The following is a 19,254-nucleotide window of genomic DNA, read 5'->3' as shown; positions in this document are numbered from 1 at the left end:
ACATTACTACTTTACACATCAATCTGCAGTGTAGATTTGGAAAATAATCTTTTACACTTGAACAAAGTTGTGGTCTAGTGAATTCCCGAACGTCGCGGCAGAAATCAAAACTTATGTTATCTTGTATGTGTTTTTTTTTTTTATAGAAATGACCAAATATAGAAGAAGTTTGAAGAGTGGCATAAAAGAACTTGTTATTTCGAATGGACCGGAAACGTCTGGTCTATTTACTATTGCCGTCAGTGAAACGAACTGTTTTGAAAGCGATTTGCTCTCATTAATATTCACAGGTGCGCGAGGTTTGGAGGTCTTTAAGATTACCTGTTAAATGTCAGGATAAAAATGAATAAAAACACATAGTTAAAATGTAAAACAAAACGCAAGGCCGATGACGCAGATTAAGTACAGAAAGTTTTAATACGCAAGGGAAAGGAAGCGCTATTTTTTTGTTTTAATTACAACGCCAGGGGAGTTCGCAGTGAGTTTCCTGTAATAAAAATAAATAAGGAACCGTCTTTAAAATCTCTCAAACAACCTGCGAACACCAACGTGAAACCCTGAGCCAAGAAACTACTTTAGTGCAGAAGAAAAAGAGGCAGTCCTTTTTCCCGAATCGTTTCTTGGTCATGGCAACATTTTCAACGGTTCTCTCGATTATCAATGCATTTTCTTCCGTCGCGGGAACGATCGGAAACTTGCTGGTGTGTTTTGTTATATACCGGAATGAAGAGCTTCAAACGGGTGTCAACTACTTTATCTTGAGTCTCAGCGTCGCAGATTTGACCGTGTGCTCCGTCGCCCAACCGTTGTACATCTACTACTTGAACCAGGAATGGAGCGGCAAAGCCTTTGGATATTTCAAGATTGTCTCGTACATTTGTCTGCATGCTTCGTTTCTGAATCTGTTATCGCTGACGGTGAACCGACTATTTGCGGTCTGGTTGTCGTTCGAGTATGGAACCGTGATGCGCGGGAAGAACATAGCCGTTATGGTGTGTTTTGGATGGGTGCTATCGATAGTCATGGCGATATTGTTTTCCTCAACCCCTATGCAAAAACCCGCACCGTATTTTCATTTAATGATGCTTCTCATGTTTCTTATGATGTACACCAAGATTTTCACCATCGCCAGAAGGCAACGTCGTCAGATCGCCTCCCAGTTTGAGGCTATTTCTCACAACTACAGGGTAGGGAAGGTAACACACGACCACCTAACAACGCGAACATTGGCAATTCTAATTGGCAATTCGGTGGTTTTGTTCTTGCCCGATTTGGTGTTCCAACTCAAGGGAAGCAGCGACCGCACGAGATTTCGCGGGGCTTTCACGACAATGTTTTTGAGCTCGTTTTTAAATCCTTGTGTTTACGTGTGGAGGAGTGAAAAGTTTCGACTGGCACTGTTCAAGACACTTGGATTCTCTCGAGCTCGAACAAGAAGTAACATTGCGACGACTCAGCACTTCAAGAACTGGAAGGAAGAATGCGTGAGAGGAACGGTCGACAACACAACCAGGATCATAGATATAGAGGCACTGGAAGATAGGAGGACCTCTCAAAAGAGAACAGAAAATAGCGTGTTTTAACTAATGCTGCTAACAAATGAAATTATAGGAAAATCGTGTTAAATATTTGCGGCCGTAGATCATCTCGCTTCAGTTTAAGGTATTTGTTACGCCTTCAACAAATACAGACACTGTTGAAATTTACCGACGGTACTTATTGATGAGATGTTTGTCAGAAAATTAAAAATGAGGCATTTTAAATTTAAAATATTTTTCCTTTCCAGCTTTGTGTTAGCCGCGCATTAATAAAAATGAAGTGTGAGGAAAAGCCATTTGGTCCAACATTATGGTTTGTGAGGTGTGCGAATTTGCCTTTTCCTTTGGCGGAATTTTCCCATGACGTGAACGGAAGGAGAGGGAAGAAGAAGTATGAGGAAACGCGAGAAATAAATTAACTTGGACCAAAAGGCCAAACGGAATCACTAAAGCAGCTTTATAGCAATTGGAGGGCGTTAGACGGTTGTCACCATTTAAATTAATTACTAGGTCCTATTGGCTTTACGAGGCACGAGGAGGTCTTAAGTACGTAATAATAATATTTAAACCAGGAGATTCTGTCATCGAAGTGATTTTCAGAAAGAACCTTTTATCAATATCTTTAACACCAAGAACTCAAGCTCCAAGATTAGTCACGTGAATAGCATCAGAATTGGCTTGTTTTCAATGCTGGATTCGTGAATGGCCCTTCAATTAAATTTTCCTTGTAGTTGCAGGTCACTTCCTTCACCAACTTGTAAAAGTTCCTTGGGAAAAATTAAACTAAGCTTAAGGTTCAAGTTTTTTGTTAAGTGGTCTTGAATTTATTCAGTTGAGATGCAAGAATTTATTCGATTCTCTGTAAAATAATCTACATAATCTACATCTTCATTTGGAGTCCAAATCTTTTCACAGTTTTATCTACAATGAAGCGATTACCCGACTGAACCAGTCCTTTGATTTTGGGCGCTGGTCCTGTAGTTTCCGTCGATTATTTCAACTTAGATCTCAGTTTTATCCTTTTAAAGTGAAGTAAAGGCAAACCAAAAACCCTGTACAATTCAACATAAAAAGTAAAGAACAGTAAACAAAGCACTTAAGTCAGAAAAAACGGAGGCCAATGGCTAAGTCTCGTGAGCAGACTCTTACCACATATTGACGTCATTTCTGATTTCTATCTTCTTCAACGTGCGAGAAAATGGACTCGATTCATATTAAAACACTAAAACATAAAACAGTTTCTGATAAGGCTACCTCTTTGATGGATAAAAATAAAAATCTAAATTGGATTCAGTCTCCTAGCGGTATACATAAGAGATCTACTATTTTATTTGTGACGGTCCATCCCTGACAATTTCTTCACAAGCCGAAATCCATTTAGAAGTGGTCGTGTGGAAAATAATTAGAAAGATTGCTTAATTTCTAATCGGCTTCTTCCTTTTCCTCAGTGTACGTTAAATTGCTGTTGTTATTTTAAGAAAATATGTAAAGAATTGCTGTGTTAAGGTTAGCATTGGCCACTTTACAGACCGTGAGTAAAATCAGAAAATGTAGAATAGGAATGAAAGCCTCAGATGGCGATTATTCTCATCGGTATGGAAGGAAAAGCCGTTCTTGAAAGGATTCCAATTTGAAATGCAAAACAAAACAAAGAAAAGAACTGACGTGTGTGTTTTACTTAACTTTCATTCCGAAGTAGGTATGTTGCATAAAAATAAATTTGCCTTTTTCGATTGTCTTTTTGTATAGTCTCGCATGAACGGCGAACTTGAAAGTCCTTCAGATTTCTGGTAGAGGTGTGTGGTCTGTTTAATCCACCCTTGTGTGGCCACTTCCATAAACCACATGTCGTAAGGTGATTCCTTTATTGTTGAAGTTATGATGCTGTATCCTATGCTTCCTCGTGATTAAAATATTTGAATGAGTTTGCAGTCTCCGGCTAGAAACGCATTTCAGAAAGATTATTTTTTTTTATTACCAGTATATCTCCTTCTTACAAACTATTATGGCATTTTAGCTCAAGAAAGCTTTACTTATGGTACTAAGTGAGGGATTTCTTTGATCATTTCACCAACAAGGCCAACAGTTATGTTCCTTGAAGAACTGCAAAGCGTTTTTGTAGTGGCGAGTTATAGGTACATCGCACTGCTTTGTCTCTCTGATGCTGATGCTGATGATCACAGTGAAGACATTGGAATGGTGCTCCCAGAAAGTAAAGTCTCATAAAATGGAAAGCACTTTCTGTTGATCTGACCGGTGCAAGGGACGTAGTTGTCTCCTTCTGGAACATAGAAACAACAAAACTTTCTTGTTAATCAAACAACCAAAATGATTATAAGAGTGACGATGAAGAAGATGATAATTAACAATTATTGGACGAAACTGAGCAAAATATCGTGATTTGGACAGTATTGCGCATGAGCAGACTATTATTTGTAGGCAGTTATTTGCAGGTCGCGTGGTTTGCTCTCGGCCAATGAAAACGAAGAAAAAATGCATCGAATCAGATAACGATAATTTTAAAAATCTTTTCAGATAAGGCACTCTAAGATGCATATCTCATTTGTCATTTACATTAACTACTTTTCGTACAAACCAAGTCAGTGGATAGTACGCGTTTTATCGAGCGTCCGTTGAAGCTGCTTTCCGAAAAACCAAGGTGTAATCGCCCTCTCGCTAATCCCTTCCCGATTTAACCTTTCAGTGGCATAATTTGTTCATTCTTGTGCGCGGGTAGGATCTGAAGAAAAACTGACGACTCCACGCACGACAACAAGCCGTTTGTTTCTCAACCCTATCTAAGCTAACTTACCAAATGAATACTTTTCAGATTTCCCCTCGCCATTTTCTCTGAAAAGGAATAACATTGATTGGTATACAGCTATTTCAATTAACGTTGTCGGATTAAAATCAAGCTAAAAGACAAGACCGCAATGTTTTGTGGGATTATTATTTATGAATAATTTCATCAAAATCATCCCTGCACGTGCAGATCATTGTACTGCTAATTACAACCTTTTGTTTTCTCCAGGCATGGCTGATTTTGATGAATTTATTCATAAAAATCCCACGTAAACTTTCGGTCTTGTCTTTTAGCTTCATGCTTTGAACCGACAACGTTAGTTGAAATGACTGTATATAAAATTAGTGGATATTGTTATCATTGGCTGCTCAAACGCTACGTAATAGTTTCCGGCACCCGCGATTAGACTGGATTTCGCGCGCGAGTTTTTCGTTAATATGTCAGATATAATGTGTCTAATGTGGGCGGAATATCCACTCATTCAATTATAAAATCATGAAATTAAGAACAAATTGGAGGCATGCAGTATCTGAACATAAAGATGAACAATGGTAATTTCTTTGAACAGTCCTCAGCGTCAAACATCGAAAAATGTTTTTTGACGCTGTTTTCTTACCTCGTTCCATCTTAAAGTGAAAAGAAGAATATTTTTCTTCATCCGTAGTTCGGAAATATATTTAACTTCGCAAATAAACAGATTTTCAGAATTAAAACCTCATATCAACACCTCATCCTGGCATTCTTAAATGAAGCAGTCGATCAGTAAAATGGAGAAAAACGTGTGACTTTGTTCCTTCCGTGTTGTTTTGAGTATTCGTTTTAGCAGCGACGGCTCAAATCAATAAGCCAGTGTGACAAAACAACTGTAACTCGATATTCACTGAGCTGATCTGGCTGACGCGCACGTGATCCTTTAGAAACTGTAAATAGTGAAAGTACTGCTCGTGGGCCAAGCGACGACTACCCTGCTAATGAAGACCTCGTCCAGCCTAAAGAGTGTACAAGAGATACGAGAGCCCACCTTTCTAGCTTTGTTTTTTTCCGCGAAAAAATCGACGTTCAAGTATTAGTGTCACTTTTTTTAACTTACAGTAACGCGGATCCTGGAACGTTGACTTTTTTCGAGAAATATCTATCCATAACCACCATCCCCACAATTAAAAATATAAAATTTGTATATTTGAGGGAATAGTAGTGAATTCCACACCGACAACCCAACCCGACCTCCCCCCCCCCCCCACCCCCTCCCCCTTCCTCGGCGATAAGCGTCGGTATTCACGTATTCCAAATTTCAAAATTTAAATGTGGAAAAATTACCTTTCTTACAGTTAGAGTTACAATTTCATTTTCGCATTTTGTTTTCATTACGAGTATTTTTGGGGTCAATGTGTTGGATGGTTTCCTGAGGTTTTGAAAACTATTTGATGTCATCGGTTACTTGTCATTTACATTGATGTTGCCATGATAATCAATCAGTTAGACAGGTAATGTTTTTTCAGAAGGTGGAAAATCCATTTTGAAAATGAATAAAAATTACCTTTTCCTTTTAATTTTAACGTTTTGCCCATATTATTATTCCGTTATTGATTCGGTTACCTATCGTTGAATTTCTGGGGAAATCCAGAACGTTGTGTCCAAGACGGACATCAGAGCCTTACTGCGCATTCTCACCAGTAGCAGAAACTGGTTCTGAGTGAAGGCTGTTTCCAAGACTCACATCAGAGTCTAAAATGCGCATTTTCACGAGTAGAAGAAACTGGTTTGGGGTGAACACTGTTTCCAAGACTTACAAGACCATTCAGAGAATTGCTCTAGTCACGAGTAAGACGGGAGTTCAGTGTTATAAGTTTGATTCTTCTATACTGTACAATGCGATAAAACTATATTTTTGGCTATTCAAAGTGACGCTAAAAATAGGTCATAATACCCCTTTAAGGGTTACATTTGGATAAGACCACAATGCTCTTTAATCTTTTTTTTATTGTATGGCCGGCTCCGCGTGCGGGTAAGATGAGTCAAAGCATGCACCATGATTGGCTACCCGAGCGGGCAAGATGGAGCTATCCTGCCCTCTCGGGATTACCCGTTGCCCGTCCGCTTGGCATCAAAAGTTTAATCCCGAGCAACAATGCACTCTTTTGTTCGATTTTCGCGTTGTTCTGGGGAAAAATGCTCACTAAAATGTTCGGTAAACTGTCAACATTTACCTAGAAGAAAGGAAAGAGAATGGAATCATCCTGGACCCAGTTGTTCAAAGAGCGGATAATTTTATCTACTGGATAGGTCGCTATCCGACCAATGAAATGTGCGTAAGATTTTCCCGATAGCCCATAATTTGTGAATAGAGTAGAAGCATATGTCAAATTTAAGTACGGGATTGTGTGGAAAACTTGCCAAAAGCATTAGTTGGAGCACATCTGCACCGCTGGATAGTGACTTATCCGGTGGATAAAGTTATCCCCTCTTTGAACATTACTGGGGCCTGATGTAGTGAAAATTTTGTTTCAGCTACAATGAATGTGAGTTTAATCGGTGAGTTGCTCTGTGTGTAGACAGATTGCTTTTGTAAACCTTATTGTCTCAAGTCCAGTACTAAATTGATTAGTTCTCTAGGTTTTCAATGACTGTATTTAAATCATAGCGTAGTGAAAGTTGCGTTAAGTGTTAAGAGCAGTTCAGAAACGTGTTTTTCTCAGGTTCGCCGAAGAAGCTCACGTTTTTAATTTAGCCTCGTCTTGCTGGCTCTAAACAACAAAATCTTATCAAAGTTTCGCCTAGTTTTCCGATTTACCCGCTCTATTTTTCGGCTTATGTTTGCATACAATTTTAAAATGTATTGTTCCAAGAATGGGACGAGCTCGTAGAATCCCACCAAAATTCAAAGCCCTTGTTTACCTTAAGCAAGCCGTAGTACGTCGCGTAGTAGCTCGGAAAGTTTATGCTCTTTCTCGGTTGGTAATTGCTATGCCATCTTTTCGAGAAATAAGAGATTTGCTCCTTCTTTTGCACGGTTCTAATTTATTTTGGAAGAGGAATTTTTTTTTTTACGAGAAATTTCAGTCTGCCAACTTGTCTTTTCCACACTCTTCCAACAGGTTATCCAGCTCCGTGACTTTAGGGGAAATTCCACTAGCTTTCTCCTCGTTTTTGATGTTTTCCAAATATTTTGCTTTGATTCCCTCGTATTTTTCACGAACGCCCCTCTGAGTAACATGAAATTTGACTTCTTCGTTATAGGCCTTATCACGGTTTTCGACGCACAGTCGTGTTTTGAACTTTCCATACATTTCCCTGTATTTTTTCCCGCGAACTATTTTTAGTAGCAGTTCACGGCTAGTTCGCTTTACAGACAAATGTATGGAAAGTTCAGAACACGACTGTACGCTTTCTGGCACAACTACATCCCTCCAATTTTTTTTCTTAAAGTCCTTTTCCTAGTGCCAAACGTTTCCAATTCATGAATTTTTCAGAAGCGATGTTTTATGAAAATTATTTGACATCGGATTTCCATACAAACACTGTTATTTCAAGCCTGTTTGCCTTTTCGTCAAAATGGCGTCGAAAACCGTGATAAGACCTACCGTTAAGCGTCGACGCAATTTCAGTCCAAATCTTGCCCCTTTCGTTTCGTTCACGATCCCTTATTTCTGTATACAACAAAACATCATTTTGTCGACTCCATTCCAGGCACCTAAAAACAAAATTATAGGCATAACGTAAAAAAATATCGAACTTGATCTCCTCATTCGCTTTCCTCGTTTAAATGCTGATATATGAAATCATGCAAATGGTTAAAATACCTCCATTTTGGGAAAAGACACGTGAAAAGCCGCTCCAAGAATGGTGAAAGCTCAGAAAAATCGTGAAAGCTATGGTCGGAAACAGGTGAAAGCTGACAAAGCTTCAGCTCGCCAAAACACGTTGTTTGGGCTTCGAGCCTGCCACCAAATTTTGAGCTCAAAATTGACAAATAATTTTTAAGAAATAACCAAGGACGACTAGAAAAGGATAAAATATTTATATCTTGCCATTTAATAATGTAGGTTCAAACATTGACGTTCGTATTAGCATGGAAAGTACAAAATACTTACGCACTTTCCACTACGTCCCGCCATGATCTCCTACGTATTCGGGAAGCGCACTACGGCTAGAAACCAGGCCATTTACGCGTGGAGGGAATACATATTACTTCCGGTCACCGTACTAGACACTTACGTAGTCCTTGCTTAAAGTCCCTATTATTGGCCGTCAAAACGGGGTTGCTTTGTGTATCTTTGTGAGAGTGCAAAAACACGGGTACTCTTGAAGGGTTGGGAGTTGGTGATAACCACTTGACAGTCATTTCGTCAACTTCGGTTATTTGTTTGACCTTTTAGGAAGTTTTCTCTACCATTGGTTCTTCGAGGGGCGTGTAGTTGTTTCTATAGAGTGTGTGCACGGCGGCCATGTTGGAGGACTAAAACAATAGAAGATATTTGCATAAAAATAGAAAATATTTCCCAAAGGAAAATCATTGTATTGTTTCGGTCCTCCAGCATGGCCGTCGTGCACACACCCTATTGTCTAATAAGACTTGCCCCTCCTCTGCTTTATCTTGTTTGTCCATGATGACTGTGGTAGTGCCTCTATACCAATTTGTGCGTGTATATAAAGATTTCCACATTTCTCATTTAATTTTCTTGTTTATAGCTCAGGTTTTATCTTAAATGTGGGAATACATTAACGCAGTTTTCTGAATGGTAGAATACTTTGTTTGTTGATTTATTCACTGTATTCCCAGTTGTATTATTACATACATGCCAAATAACAGCAATGTCAGTCTTACGTCATAAATCGGATAAAATCATGAAAAATCGATAATATCGATTTGACACACCGAAATAAAAAATCACAGAATCATTTCAGCCCGGTTGGTAAGTTTTCACCTAAGTTTTTCAGGCTGCTTGGCCGGGCTGAAACTTCCCGCGGCGTTAAAACGTTTTCGTAATCGGATCCTCAGAAAGCTTCTTTACATTTGATCACACAGTGGGCAGTTACGACCTAAAATGTTGCCATGTACTTCACCTTAAAGACGTCAATCTAGGGTGTCATTTAATTTGCTTTTATTAAATGTTCCACTGTTTAGGGCGGTAAACAAGGCGGTACATTACTAGTTTCGTCCATTTCATTTGTCGAGAACATGATCTTGATCCACACTCATATTGGACTCACCTGGACTCCCATTTCACATTTTAAAAGAAAAGGTAAAGATTGGGCTTCAGAAAAAGTAAGGTAAAAAAATTTACCTTAAACGAGAAATCCAACTGCTATTCCGCTTGTTCTAATTCCGGAGTACGGTCAATAGAACGCAACCTTAAGGTTTAAATGTCAGTTAACTTTTATTTGAGGGACAATATATGTACTTGTGGGAAGCCTACTGCTTAGGTTTAAGGAGAGTTTAGAATTTCATTCACAACAGCCAAATCTCAGTCTTTATAGCCCCGGATACGCGATGAATAGTTTCCATCATTCAGCTTTGTCTTGGGACACATTTGTCAGGAACGAACAGCTGGCTAAACACATATGGAATGCGAAGGGGTACCAATCGAGACAGTAACGAGAATCTTTAAGCACAATTTATACTTAGAATGTTGTCGATCTTTTGTGTTCCCAGATCGTTTTGTGGAAGCCAATAGTTAGTATGATCTTTTCGCATCGCTTCAGCTGAAATTTACATCGCAGAAATTTTCAGGGAACTGCGCCCTATGGCCTAATTTTACAACTGAGCTGTTTCTGGCTTTACTAAAGTGCTAGCTGAACCTTTTTTCGCATTTTAACCACACAAAGTCTGCCCCGGAAAACGAAAGAAATTGTAAGTTTTCCAGTGTTATGAAATTTTCAGAGCTAACATTTTGCCGAAGAAGATTCGGTTAGATTTTCTCTAGAACTAAATCCGAATTTTCTGAGGCCGGTTTAAGGTCTAATCCCGAACGGATATCCCTTGAAATGAGACGCACGGTGTCCTTGTATTATTATTTGGTTGGATGAAAATGATTGATCGTTGTCGAGGGCTTTTACAGGATGTCATGTACAAGATAACAACCACCTTTACGGCATAAAAACATCTCCTTTAATAGTTAGATGGTAATGGGTTTCATGCAAGTTGAAGACTTGTCTATTTGTCTGCGTAAAGTGTCACCCCCTGACGTGTTCCGTATGAATATTTGCATTTGGAATGCACTCTTCGGCGCGTACGTCGCTTAGCTTAAGCGCTATCAAAACCTCTTCAGACTGAAGCGAATGTACCATGACGTCGAACAACCAAGAATTTAACTGAAAACCTCCGCTAAAAATCTAGGACGAACAGTTCTCAGTCTACTAATCAACATGTACAAACTTCAATTAAATTATTTAAATTAAAATTCAAAACAAAGTGTCAGAGCACCAGATATGCCTTTTTCCCTCTGCATGCTTACTTTTCCGAATTAAATTAACATCAAAAACGATTTTAAGAAACATTTTAAAAATGAAAATGAACAACGTTTGGATGTTCTCAAGACTAATGCGGATGTCAAAACGCTGTTAGTTTTCACCATGGCTTATTTTCATTTTAATTAAAATCCGCCAGAACATTTTTAGATTCCTTAATCAAAATTATCTCAAAACTATTTTATGACCGCTTAGAAACCCTTTTTGTCTTTTCTATTTTATAAGCTGTTTTCTTGTATTTAACTAGAACGCAGCGCTGTAATCAAGGATCAGAACCTACGCATTCTCCACTTGTTTATATATAGCTTCTAGTTTGAGCAAACACGAACATGACAAAAACAAATCACAAAGGATAACCTCATAGAACCAGTTTCTTCTACTTGTGAAATGCGCATTTTAGACTCTCATGTCAGTCTTGGAACCAGCGCTTTGCCCAAAACCAGTTTTTGCAAGTGGTGAGAATGCGCAGTAAGACTCTGATGTCAGTCTTGAAAACAGCGCTAACTCAGAACCAGTTTCTGCTACTGGTGAGAATGCGCATTTTAGACTCTGATGTCAGTCTTGGAAACAGGGTTCACTCAGAACCAGTTTCAGCTACTAGTAAGAATGCGCAGTAGGACTCTGATGCCAGTCTTGGAAACAGCGTTCACTCAGAACCAGTTTCTGCCACTGGTGAGGTTGAACATTTTAACCTCAGATGTCAGTCTTGGATACAACGCTCACCCAATCGAGATAGAGGTTAACTCCTTTCTGGTCTCAAATTCGAGAAAATAACCAAAAATCGAAGAAGAGGTTCACTCCTTTCTGGTCTCCAATTCCTGAAAATGACCAAAAATCGAGAAAGAGGCTAACCCCTTTCTGGTCTCCAATTCCTGTAAATAACCAAAAATTGACAAAGAGGTTCACCCCTTTCTGGTCTCCAATTCCTGTAAATAACCAAAAATCGACAAAGAGGTTCACCCCTTTCTGGTCTCCAATTCCTGTAAATAACCAAAAATCGACAAAGAGGTTCACCCCTTTCTGGTCTCCAATTCCTGTAAATAACCAAAAATCGAAAAAAGAGGTTCACTCCTTTCTGGTCTCCAGTCTGGATTCCCGTGTTTCAGATTTCGTGTCATGCACGTTTACAAAATTGGACATTGTGTGGCAGTGATCACGTCTTTGAACAGACAAATAATTTATTATTTATTTAGCTGTGAAAACTTCGATTTAAATTGGAATTATCATATATGATCGCATATTACTATCGCTTTCTACTATTCTCACTCATACGCACGGACCGCTTTGTTGGGCCGATTAACTCGGAAAGCGTGGTAAGTTAATTCGACCTTTTTCGTGATTTTCTGTCGAAGTCTGTTTGTCTAATTATATCAACCATTTTTGAAAACTGAGTGTTGTCTGTCGCTGGACACTTATCTTGCTGCCTCTTTTTTTCAGTCAGTATTTCACTGTACATTTGAAAGATGATTTCTTTGTAGAGTCCCGAAGAAAATAATTGTCGTTTATACTAGTACGACCGAGATTTAATATTGATGTAGCTGTAACGATCGGTTTACCTGAGATGATACGTGCGAAACGACTGAAAGAATAATTAGGAAGATCGGACTTTCACCCCTAGATTAAAACTAATACAAACCAATTTAATTTTTTTTTTTTGGCGTAATTGAGCTGTCCTAAAACAATAACGAAGACAGTTAAGACAATTTATGGGCAAAAAACTACAGTTAGTTGAAAAATTGATGAGACACTATCGGAAAAACCCAACACTGAATAGTGAATATTGGCCCGAGTCAAGACACAAGGAAACATTTCCCATACAATTTCCCTTCCCCCATTTAATGTGGTCGTCTTACGTTTTACACGTGGCCTGGGTAGCAAGGCATCACTGTATGTGGGGAGGGGGTGACATTGAACGCAGGGCGCCAAATACTGCAAAAATATTGCGTAAGAGTGTATCAACTAGTTTTTGCAACTAATTGAACCTGCATTTGAAAATTGGTTAATTTTTCATGACTTGAATAAGTTTGTGCACTTCATCAGGCGCCTTAGGTATCAAGGAATAATAATAGTTACTAATAATAATTACTATAGGAAATACACAAAAATTTTACTTTTTCATAAGTTTCAGCTTTTTACCTATTTATTTATTGTTTTTTATTGCAATTTTATTGCATTTTAGACGTAAACTTTAATTTGCATGATTTCTTGTTAATCTAGTTACATATGTTAATAAACACATCCCTGTTCGAAAGGCTTATCTTGATTATCACAAATCCTCATATATCAAGTGACACCCTGAAATAAAGGTCACTTTATTGTAAATTTAACAGGGCATTTAACATTTTATTACAGTAGTTGGAGCAATTTGGATCTTTGGTAACAAAGCAAATTCAATGAAAAATCATTAATTTACTGTATATTGGTCGTGTTTAACATTCGCACGTAATTCATCCATTCATCAATCCATTCATCCATCCATTTACGCTTTCATTTATTCGTTCGTTCATTCATTTCCCCTTCTGTCACTCGGATAGTCTTCATTTATGCAGTATTCGCTGAATGGCCTTGATTGCGGCAGATTAAATGTCATAGTCTTTTCTCCAATACATAAAGGAAAAAAAAATGGGGAAAAAAAAAACAAAACAAAACAAAAACAGCGAAACCTATTTTCTTTAGAATCCGACCTCGGCGGATGAATTCCTGATGAAGGGCCTCACACCAAGCAAGCGTTCCCTTTTATTTAAAGAAATATGGCGGTGAATTAAGAATGTCAACCCGTTCTTAGCTGTTTCCTCTTTATCCCCAAGACTAAACAAGTTTGTTTCCCTTTTTTTTGCAACTTACGTGTCCAGTCATCCTGATTTAAGTCGCGAAAAAAACCCTACCTTTTGCAGTACGGTAGAAACTGTCTCAACAGACATTCTTGAAAGCAGACAGCTTTACTTATGACCACCTTTACAAAACCCCATTTGAACTCCCATACAAACTATGTGTTTACACATTCCCGTAAGTGGCCGCGGGTACTTTCGGGGCTTACGATTTAGAATTTTCCTTTGTTTTTAAGCTCCTGTAAACAGACACCCCAAAGGAAATCCCATTAGCCTTTGAATGTTATTTTAATCAATCAACCTCACATCGCTGTTCGTCACAATGATTTACTGTGCATCCATTCCAGTTATTACCATTATCGCGGCATTGCATAAGGCAATATAAAGTAAAAAAAAAATCTTTTTGTTCGGTGTTAGGGTTTATGTTTGTTCGTTTTGCCCTCCCAATGTTTATTGTTAGCTGGGCAAGTTCCCGTATTACTAAGCGGCCATCTATCCCTTGTATCTCTAGTGGCTGCTTTGGAGAACCATTCTCGTAAGAGGCCAGCACCAGTTACGGATACCTTGTTCGCGTTTTGACGGTGCCCGCTTACGACAGCTTTAACTGTATTTGGCTAAATATACCTATAACGTTACTTGTAAAAGAGCGCAATCGGTTGACATTTTTAAAAATTCTATGAGCTCCATGAGAGCTTACTGTGGCTCAGTCATATTATTTTGCTTATTAACTTGTGAAGGTCTTAACTGATAGGAACTCTAACGTCGGCTTCTTTTTTCAGTGATCACTATGCATCCATTGCTTATTTTCTCCATCATCGCTTTGCTTTCCTCCTCTGCCAGTGGAGTTGAAAGGACTAATGCATCCTATGAGAGAGTTGTTGAATGCTTTTCTAAAGGATTGCATACAGATCAGGGGACGGACCTTCCACCTCAAACGCAAATGTGTGATAAGTTTAAGGTTAGGGCCGCGTTTAACCATGTCAAGAAGAGTCCTTATTCAAAACTAACACCACCAATTTCTGCAATTAGAAGAATAATTAAGTAAAGAAGACTGACCGAATCAAGGTAAAGATTAGAAAACAATGATTCAGAGCTATATCGAGTTTTATAGGGTCAGGTTATTATTTGGCAATTTTGTAATCATACAAAAATTTAGAAGTTCTACGATCCGTATCCTTACTTCCCTGAGAAAGTTGAAAATCTCAGACTTTGCAAAGTGTCGTTTGCGTGATTTTGCTATTTTATATTTTCTAGCTAAGAAACTGACTTAAGTCCAATTCAAAATCTCCACTAGAGAAGTCTACTTAACTCTAACGCCGCCCTTAACGCCCAAAATTTTCAGGACAGCGTATTTTGTGAGGCTTTCTTGAGTGATTTTACTGATATCTTACCAACCAAATCAAACAGCTAAAAGTCATCATAGCGGGTATATTTCAATAAGGTCTCTTTACCATATATACGGTTTTTTGCCGATATATTTCTGGCGATATTATATTTTATGAGAAGAACATTTCGTTTTAATTTTAAAGAGGTTTTCCGGCAGTGTCATCTTTTACCTGCTTGTATCGTCACACAAAACAGGATTTGACTAGTCACGATCGAGTGGCCGAGGCACGATTTATTTTAATTACATATCATCATTGAAATTTGACTGCAATATCTTCATTATTCAACAGGCAGTAGATGACTGTCTTGCAGAACCTTTGGAATCGCGTAAAACCAAGATATTGGACTTTGCCCGTGCTTATCAGCTGGAAAGAGTGTTTCTTTTCAGGAAATCGATGACCTGCAACCTACCTTCAAGAAACTGAAGCAGCTTGTGAAACAATCTGGTAAGGTTCTGCTCGCGAAATAAGTAGACCTTTCTTCATTGTTAGGAGACCTATCCCTTAGATATTAAGTCTCGCACCCTTCCAATGGTCTAAGGGAATAGTAACTGAGAATTCGGCTACCAGATTTTTGATCTCTGATGAAGTTTTAGGGTTTTAAGCTTAAGGAAATGGTACGTTTTGCCTCCAAGAAGATCAAGCAAGGTATTAATTGGGGATCAGCTTTTAAACTGCGATGCTGAGTGTTTCTAACTAATCAGTTACTACCCTATTTGCTCGCGCATGGAGTTGAACATCAATTGATGGAAGCCACCGCGCTAACTGTCTTTCCTCTTGCGTACTGAACTGAGCCATCCCTGTATGATTTTCATCTTCGTACACTCCTGGATATTGCTCAATTACTCTCCTTATAAACAACACGTCATGTGCTGTAAACGATAAAAGGTGATCAATGTCATCTACTGAATGCTCGTTTGTTTATGCCGATTTATGCGATTCTTTTTCAACTACCGTCCATTTGTCTTGCTTTTCCCGTCCGGGCTGTGTAATCAACTGTGGAGGTATTTCTGTTTTTTTCCGAATTTTCTTCACAAAATTAATGTCAACCCCACTTTCAGAAGTCTTGCTATAGCGATCGCGCTCAACCCCTACACGAGCAAAACACCAGTCGCCAACGTAAACTTGAAGAATAAGAAGCAACCATGTCGAACGAACAGGCAACAAAGTGGTCGCCATATTAGGAGTACATGATTGACGGAAGCGAATCGCCAAATGCTCGCGGGAGTTTTTATTCGAGGGTCGCGTATCAATGAAATCGGTGGTAAGCTAAAAAAATGGGGCTTCAATCCCAGAGGTCGGCTTCCCTTTTGCCTGTATACGGATCCGTTTTGATTAGGTGGCGAAACGCGTGGGAACACAAACGATGCCAAGCCAAGTCAGAATACTGTCAGAGGAGGGGGTGGTGTATGACTGGGATGGTATTGCTAATCACGAAAATTTCATTAAAAAAATGTGTTTAAGTGATGACGAAAACCTGCCACTACAGTCGCCAAAAGGAAAAAGAATCATGAACTTTAATTGCATTTCCATTTCAGGTATAATGGACAGAGAACATTTGACTAGTATTGGTAAGTTCGAGCATTAAAGAATAATTAATGGCCACCTTAAAAAAGGCACTTGTTATGCGATGGCCATTTTCCAAAATATACACATCATCATCATTAAAAAGAAGTCATAAAGAATCAAAAGAATTTGCGTTTTGAACACCGTAGAGGGTGCGTTAAACTATGGTAAGGAAGACTATTCAGACGAGTAATTCTAGATGTGTCCTCGTTTACAAGATGATCTATGATTCGTGGCCTCTTGTTTTCGTTCTTTTTATTTCTAACCTGAGCAAAAAAAAAACATAAACAAAAACAAGAACAAAAAAGAAAAAGAAAAAAAGGAAGCTACTGGAGAAGCTGGAGTGTCTGTGCTACTAGTGAGCTACATCATCGTAAAAGTTTATGAGGAAAGTGTTTCTGCAAACTTTATTTTAGCCTTTTCAACCCACCTAAATATTAGATTTTAACAAAATGGTTAGTGAACAAAAATACATGATTTACTGCAGCTGAGCATGGCGTTTGTTACTTTTTCTTTGTTTGTTCGTTTTTTTTTTCTTTTTGGTCCTTTCCCTGACTTTAACCTTATCTAGACCGTTTTTTTTTTTGTCTTCTGGGACTCATTGTCCCCCTCCATAACTTTGCAAGTATTAAAGCCGACAGTGACACTTAAAGCATAAAGAGTACGTCCACAGGTGTCTCCTTTAAATGCAGTATCGCGAGGTGATGACGTCACATGACATAGTAATTAGGTCATGATTGTCAACCCCGGTCATCTTGAATCCGCCATCTTGGATTTCTGGTTTTTTTTTTCAAAACTTCAAGAAAGTGCACAAATTGAAAGAAAAGTAAGCATAAACAATAAAGGAACATGAAAATAAGCCAAGGAAATAATTTTTAAAAGGGAATTTACATTAACTAAAAAAACCCGCCTGTCAAAAATTGACTGCCATGGTAACATCAAAGTTAATCAACACTAGCAAACCACACCAAATATTAATAAAGTTATTCAAAGTCGCTGATGACGCAATAAGCCCCTTTCCCCTCCTCCGGTCTAGATACGGTTGAAATGGATTAAAGGACAATAGAAATTTACACACATAAATGTGAACACGTTTCCTACATTTCAGAAGGGGACACCTACGTGGAATGTGCAGGTGAAATCAACCTCAAATGTATCAAACTCTCTTCGGAAAAGTGGATCCACCATACCACTGATGCCCTACATGTGTTCTTGGGTTACCTTGACTGCTACAACGAAGAGCTAAAGGAATGTAATTTCCCAATATCTCAGCATTACAACGCCGTCTTGCAGGCGTTCAAAACGCATCTGCAAGAAAAACATGGGTTGCTTGGTGGTATGGTAGAAAAGATTAACATGTATGAGGAACTCTGAAAACTAATAAAGTAAATTAAATGCACAGAGAGTAACAAGAACCTTTAATTTTAACAGCCGAGCCATCCAATTTTTTCTGACTTTGAAACATTGTATAACCATATGACAGTTATAGTTTGAAGAATAAAGTATTGTGTGCCCTTTACAGGGAAATGCATCATGGCATATGTTGTGTTCAGGGCGATGCGTACAGCAAGGCTGTTTGCAATTGATTTATTTTATGCTTGATAGAAAACCCGAATCCGATTTTTTTAGGGAACTACCTGTTCTAAAGAACTGAGGTGTCTTTAATTCGCAGGTGCCTCTTCCACTAAAACGATGTGTAATGCCACGTAAGGCCACTTGATGGTTCAAAGTTCCACACACACGTAATTATCTGGAACTGAAGTCCAATGGACATTGCTTTGATATCAAAAATCTGCAGAAAAGTCATATTGGCAAAATTTTTGAAGCACCTCAAAGTTTCAAGGCGATCACCGTCTCGTTGAATCAAAGTTGTATGTTACACAACGAACAGCTGTTTCGGCCTTTTTTAAGTATCCTCGGCGTTACAACACTACGTGGTCCAACACACGTTTATCAACATAAATGATGTGTAAAAGTATAACACTTGTGGGATATGGCTAAGTGGAAATTTCAATCGACGTTTTTCCTTTGACATTAAAACGTTTGTGGAAATTTCCGCTGACATTCTGCTTTTAGCGACCAGATAACAGAGAAGCTTTCGATGTCGACCTAAAATAAAATGCATTTTTTATTAAAATGTTTCGTTTTTTAATTTTCAAGGGTACTGCAGCAAGGAATTGTAGTAATTGGTATTTGTCCAAAATTCATTTGTATTTTTTGAACAATTTTCCATGATTTATTCCTCCTGAGAAATAATCTTTAAAATCCTTTTTATGTTGATATGGCAAAAATTCTAAGAATATTAGCGACGTTCTCCATACCCACCTCCCCCCTCCAACGGTATAACAATTAGATTATTTTAACACGTAAACCTTGTCCTTATGTTTTGGTTTTGTTGATAAAAATGGTTATTTTACCATTTCTCCACACAGTAAAATTTAAATGGTAAATTTTAACCAAAATTCATCGTAGAATATCCCGTAATAATTGACAAGGTGTTTTATTCTGAATTATAAGAAAAAATATCCGTAAGAATGGCCCGAATCCCGTCCTTACAAAGATAACAAGAGAGGCTGTACTTTCACCGGACGCACTGAAACGAGTCAAACCAAACCTAAATAAAATGCCCCATATGGCATAAGAACGGCTGTCGCGCTAAAAAGACA

At 38.4% G+C, this 19,254-nt stretch overlaps 2 protein-coding genes across 2 annotated transcripts; both read left to right on the top strand.

The window, feature by feature from the left end:
- The first annotated feature begins 19 nt into the window (after positions 1-19).
- LOC146488133 (adenosine receptor A2a-like) lies at positions 20-2,849 on the top strand. The gene has a single exon (XM_085121318.1). It carries the CDS (start codon positions 627-629, stop codon positions 1,581-1,583), a length of 957 nt encoding a protein of 318 aa, XP_084977444.1. The 5' UTR covers positions 20-626; the 3' UTR covers positions 1,584-2,849.
- A 6,650-nt stretch (positions 2,850-9,499) lies between these two features.
- On the top strand, positions 9,500-18,119 carry LOC146488132 (uncharacterized). Its single transcript, XM_085120655.1, has 5 exons — positions 9,500-9,584; positions 14,417-14,595; positions 15,314-15,446; positions 16,561-16,593; positions 17,697-18,119. The coding sequence occupies exons 1-5, from the start codon at positions 9,521-9,523 to the stop codon at positions 17,960-17,962; spliced, it is 675 nt and encodes a 224-aa protein (XP_084976781.1). The 5' UTR covers positions 9,500-9,520; the 3' UTR covers positions 17,963-18,119.
- Positions 18,120-19,254: the final 1,135 nt, after the last annotated feature.

This window comes from Pavona decussata, unplaced genomic scaffold, assembly GCF_977016875.1.
Source record: "Pavona decussata unplaced genomic scaffold, jaPavDecu1.1 SCAFFOLD_11, whole genome shotgun sequence".
NCBI classification, from domain to species: domain Eukaryota; kingdom Metazoa; phylum Cnidaria; class Anthozoa; order Scleractinia; family Agariciidae; genus Pavona; species Pavona decussata.
This window is presented reverse-complemented; position numbering and strand designations above follow the sequence as displayed.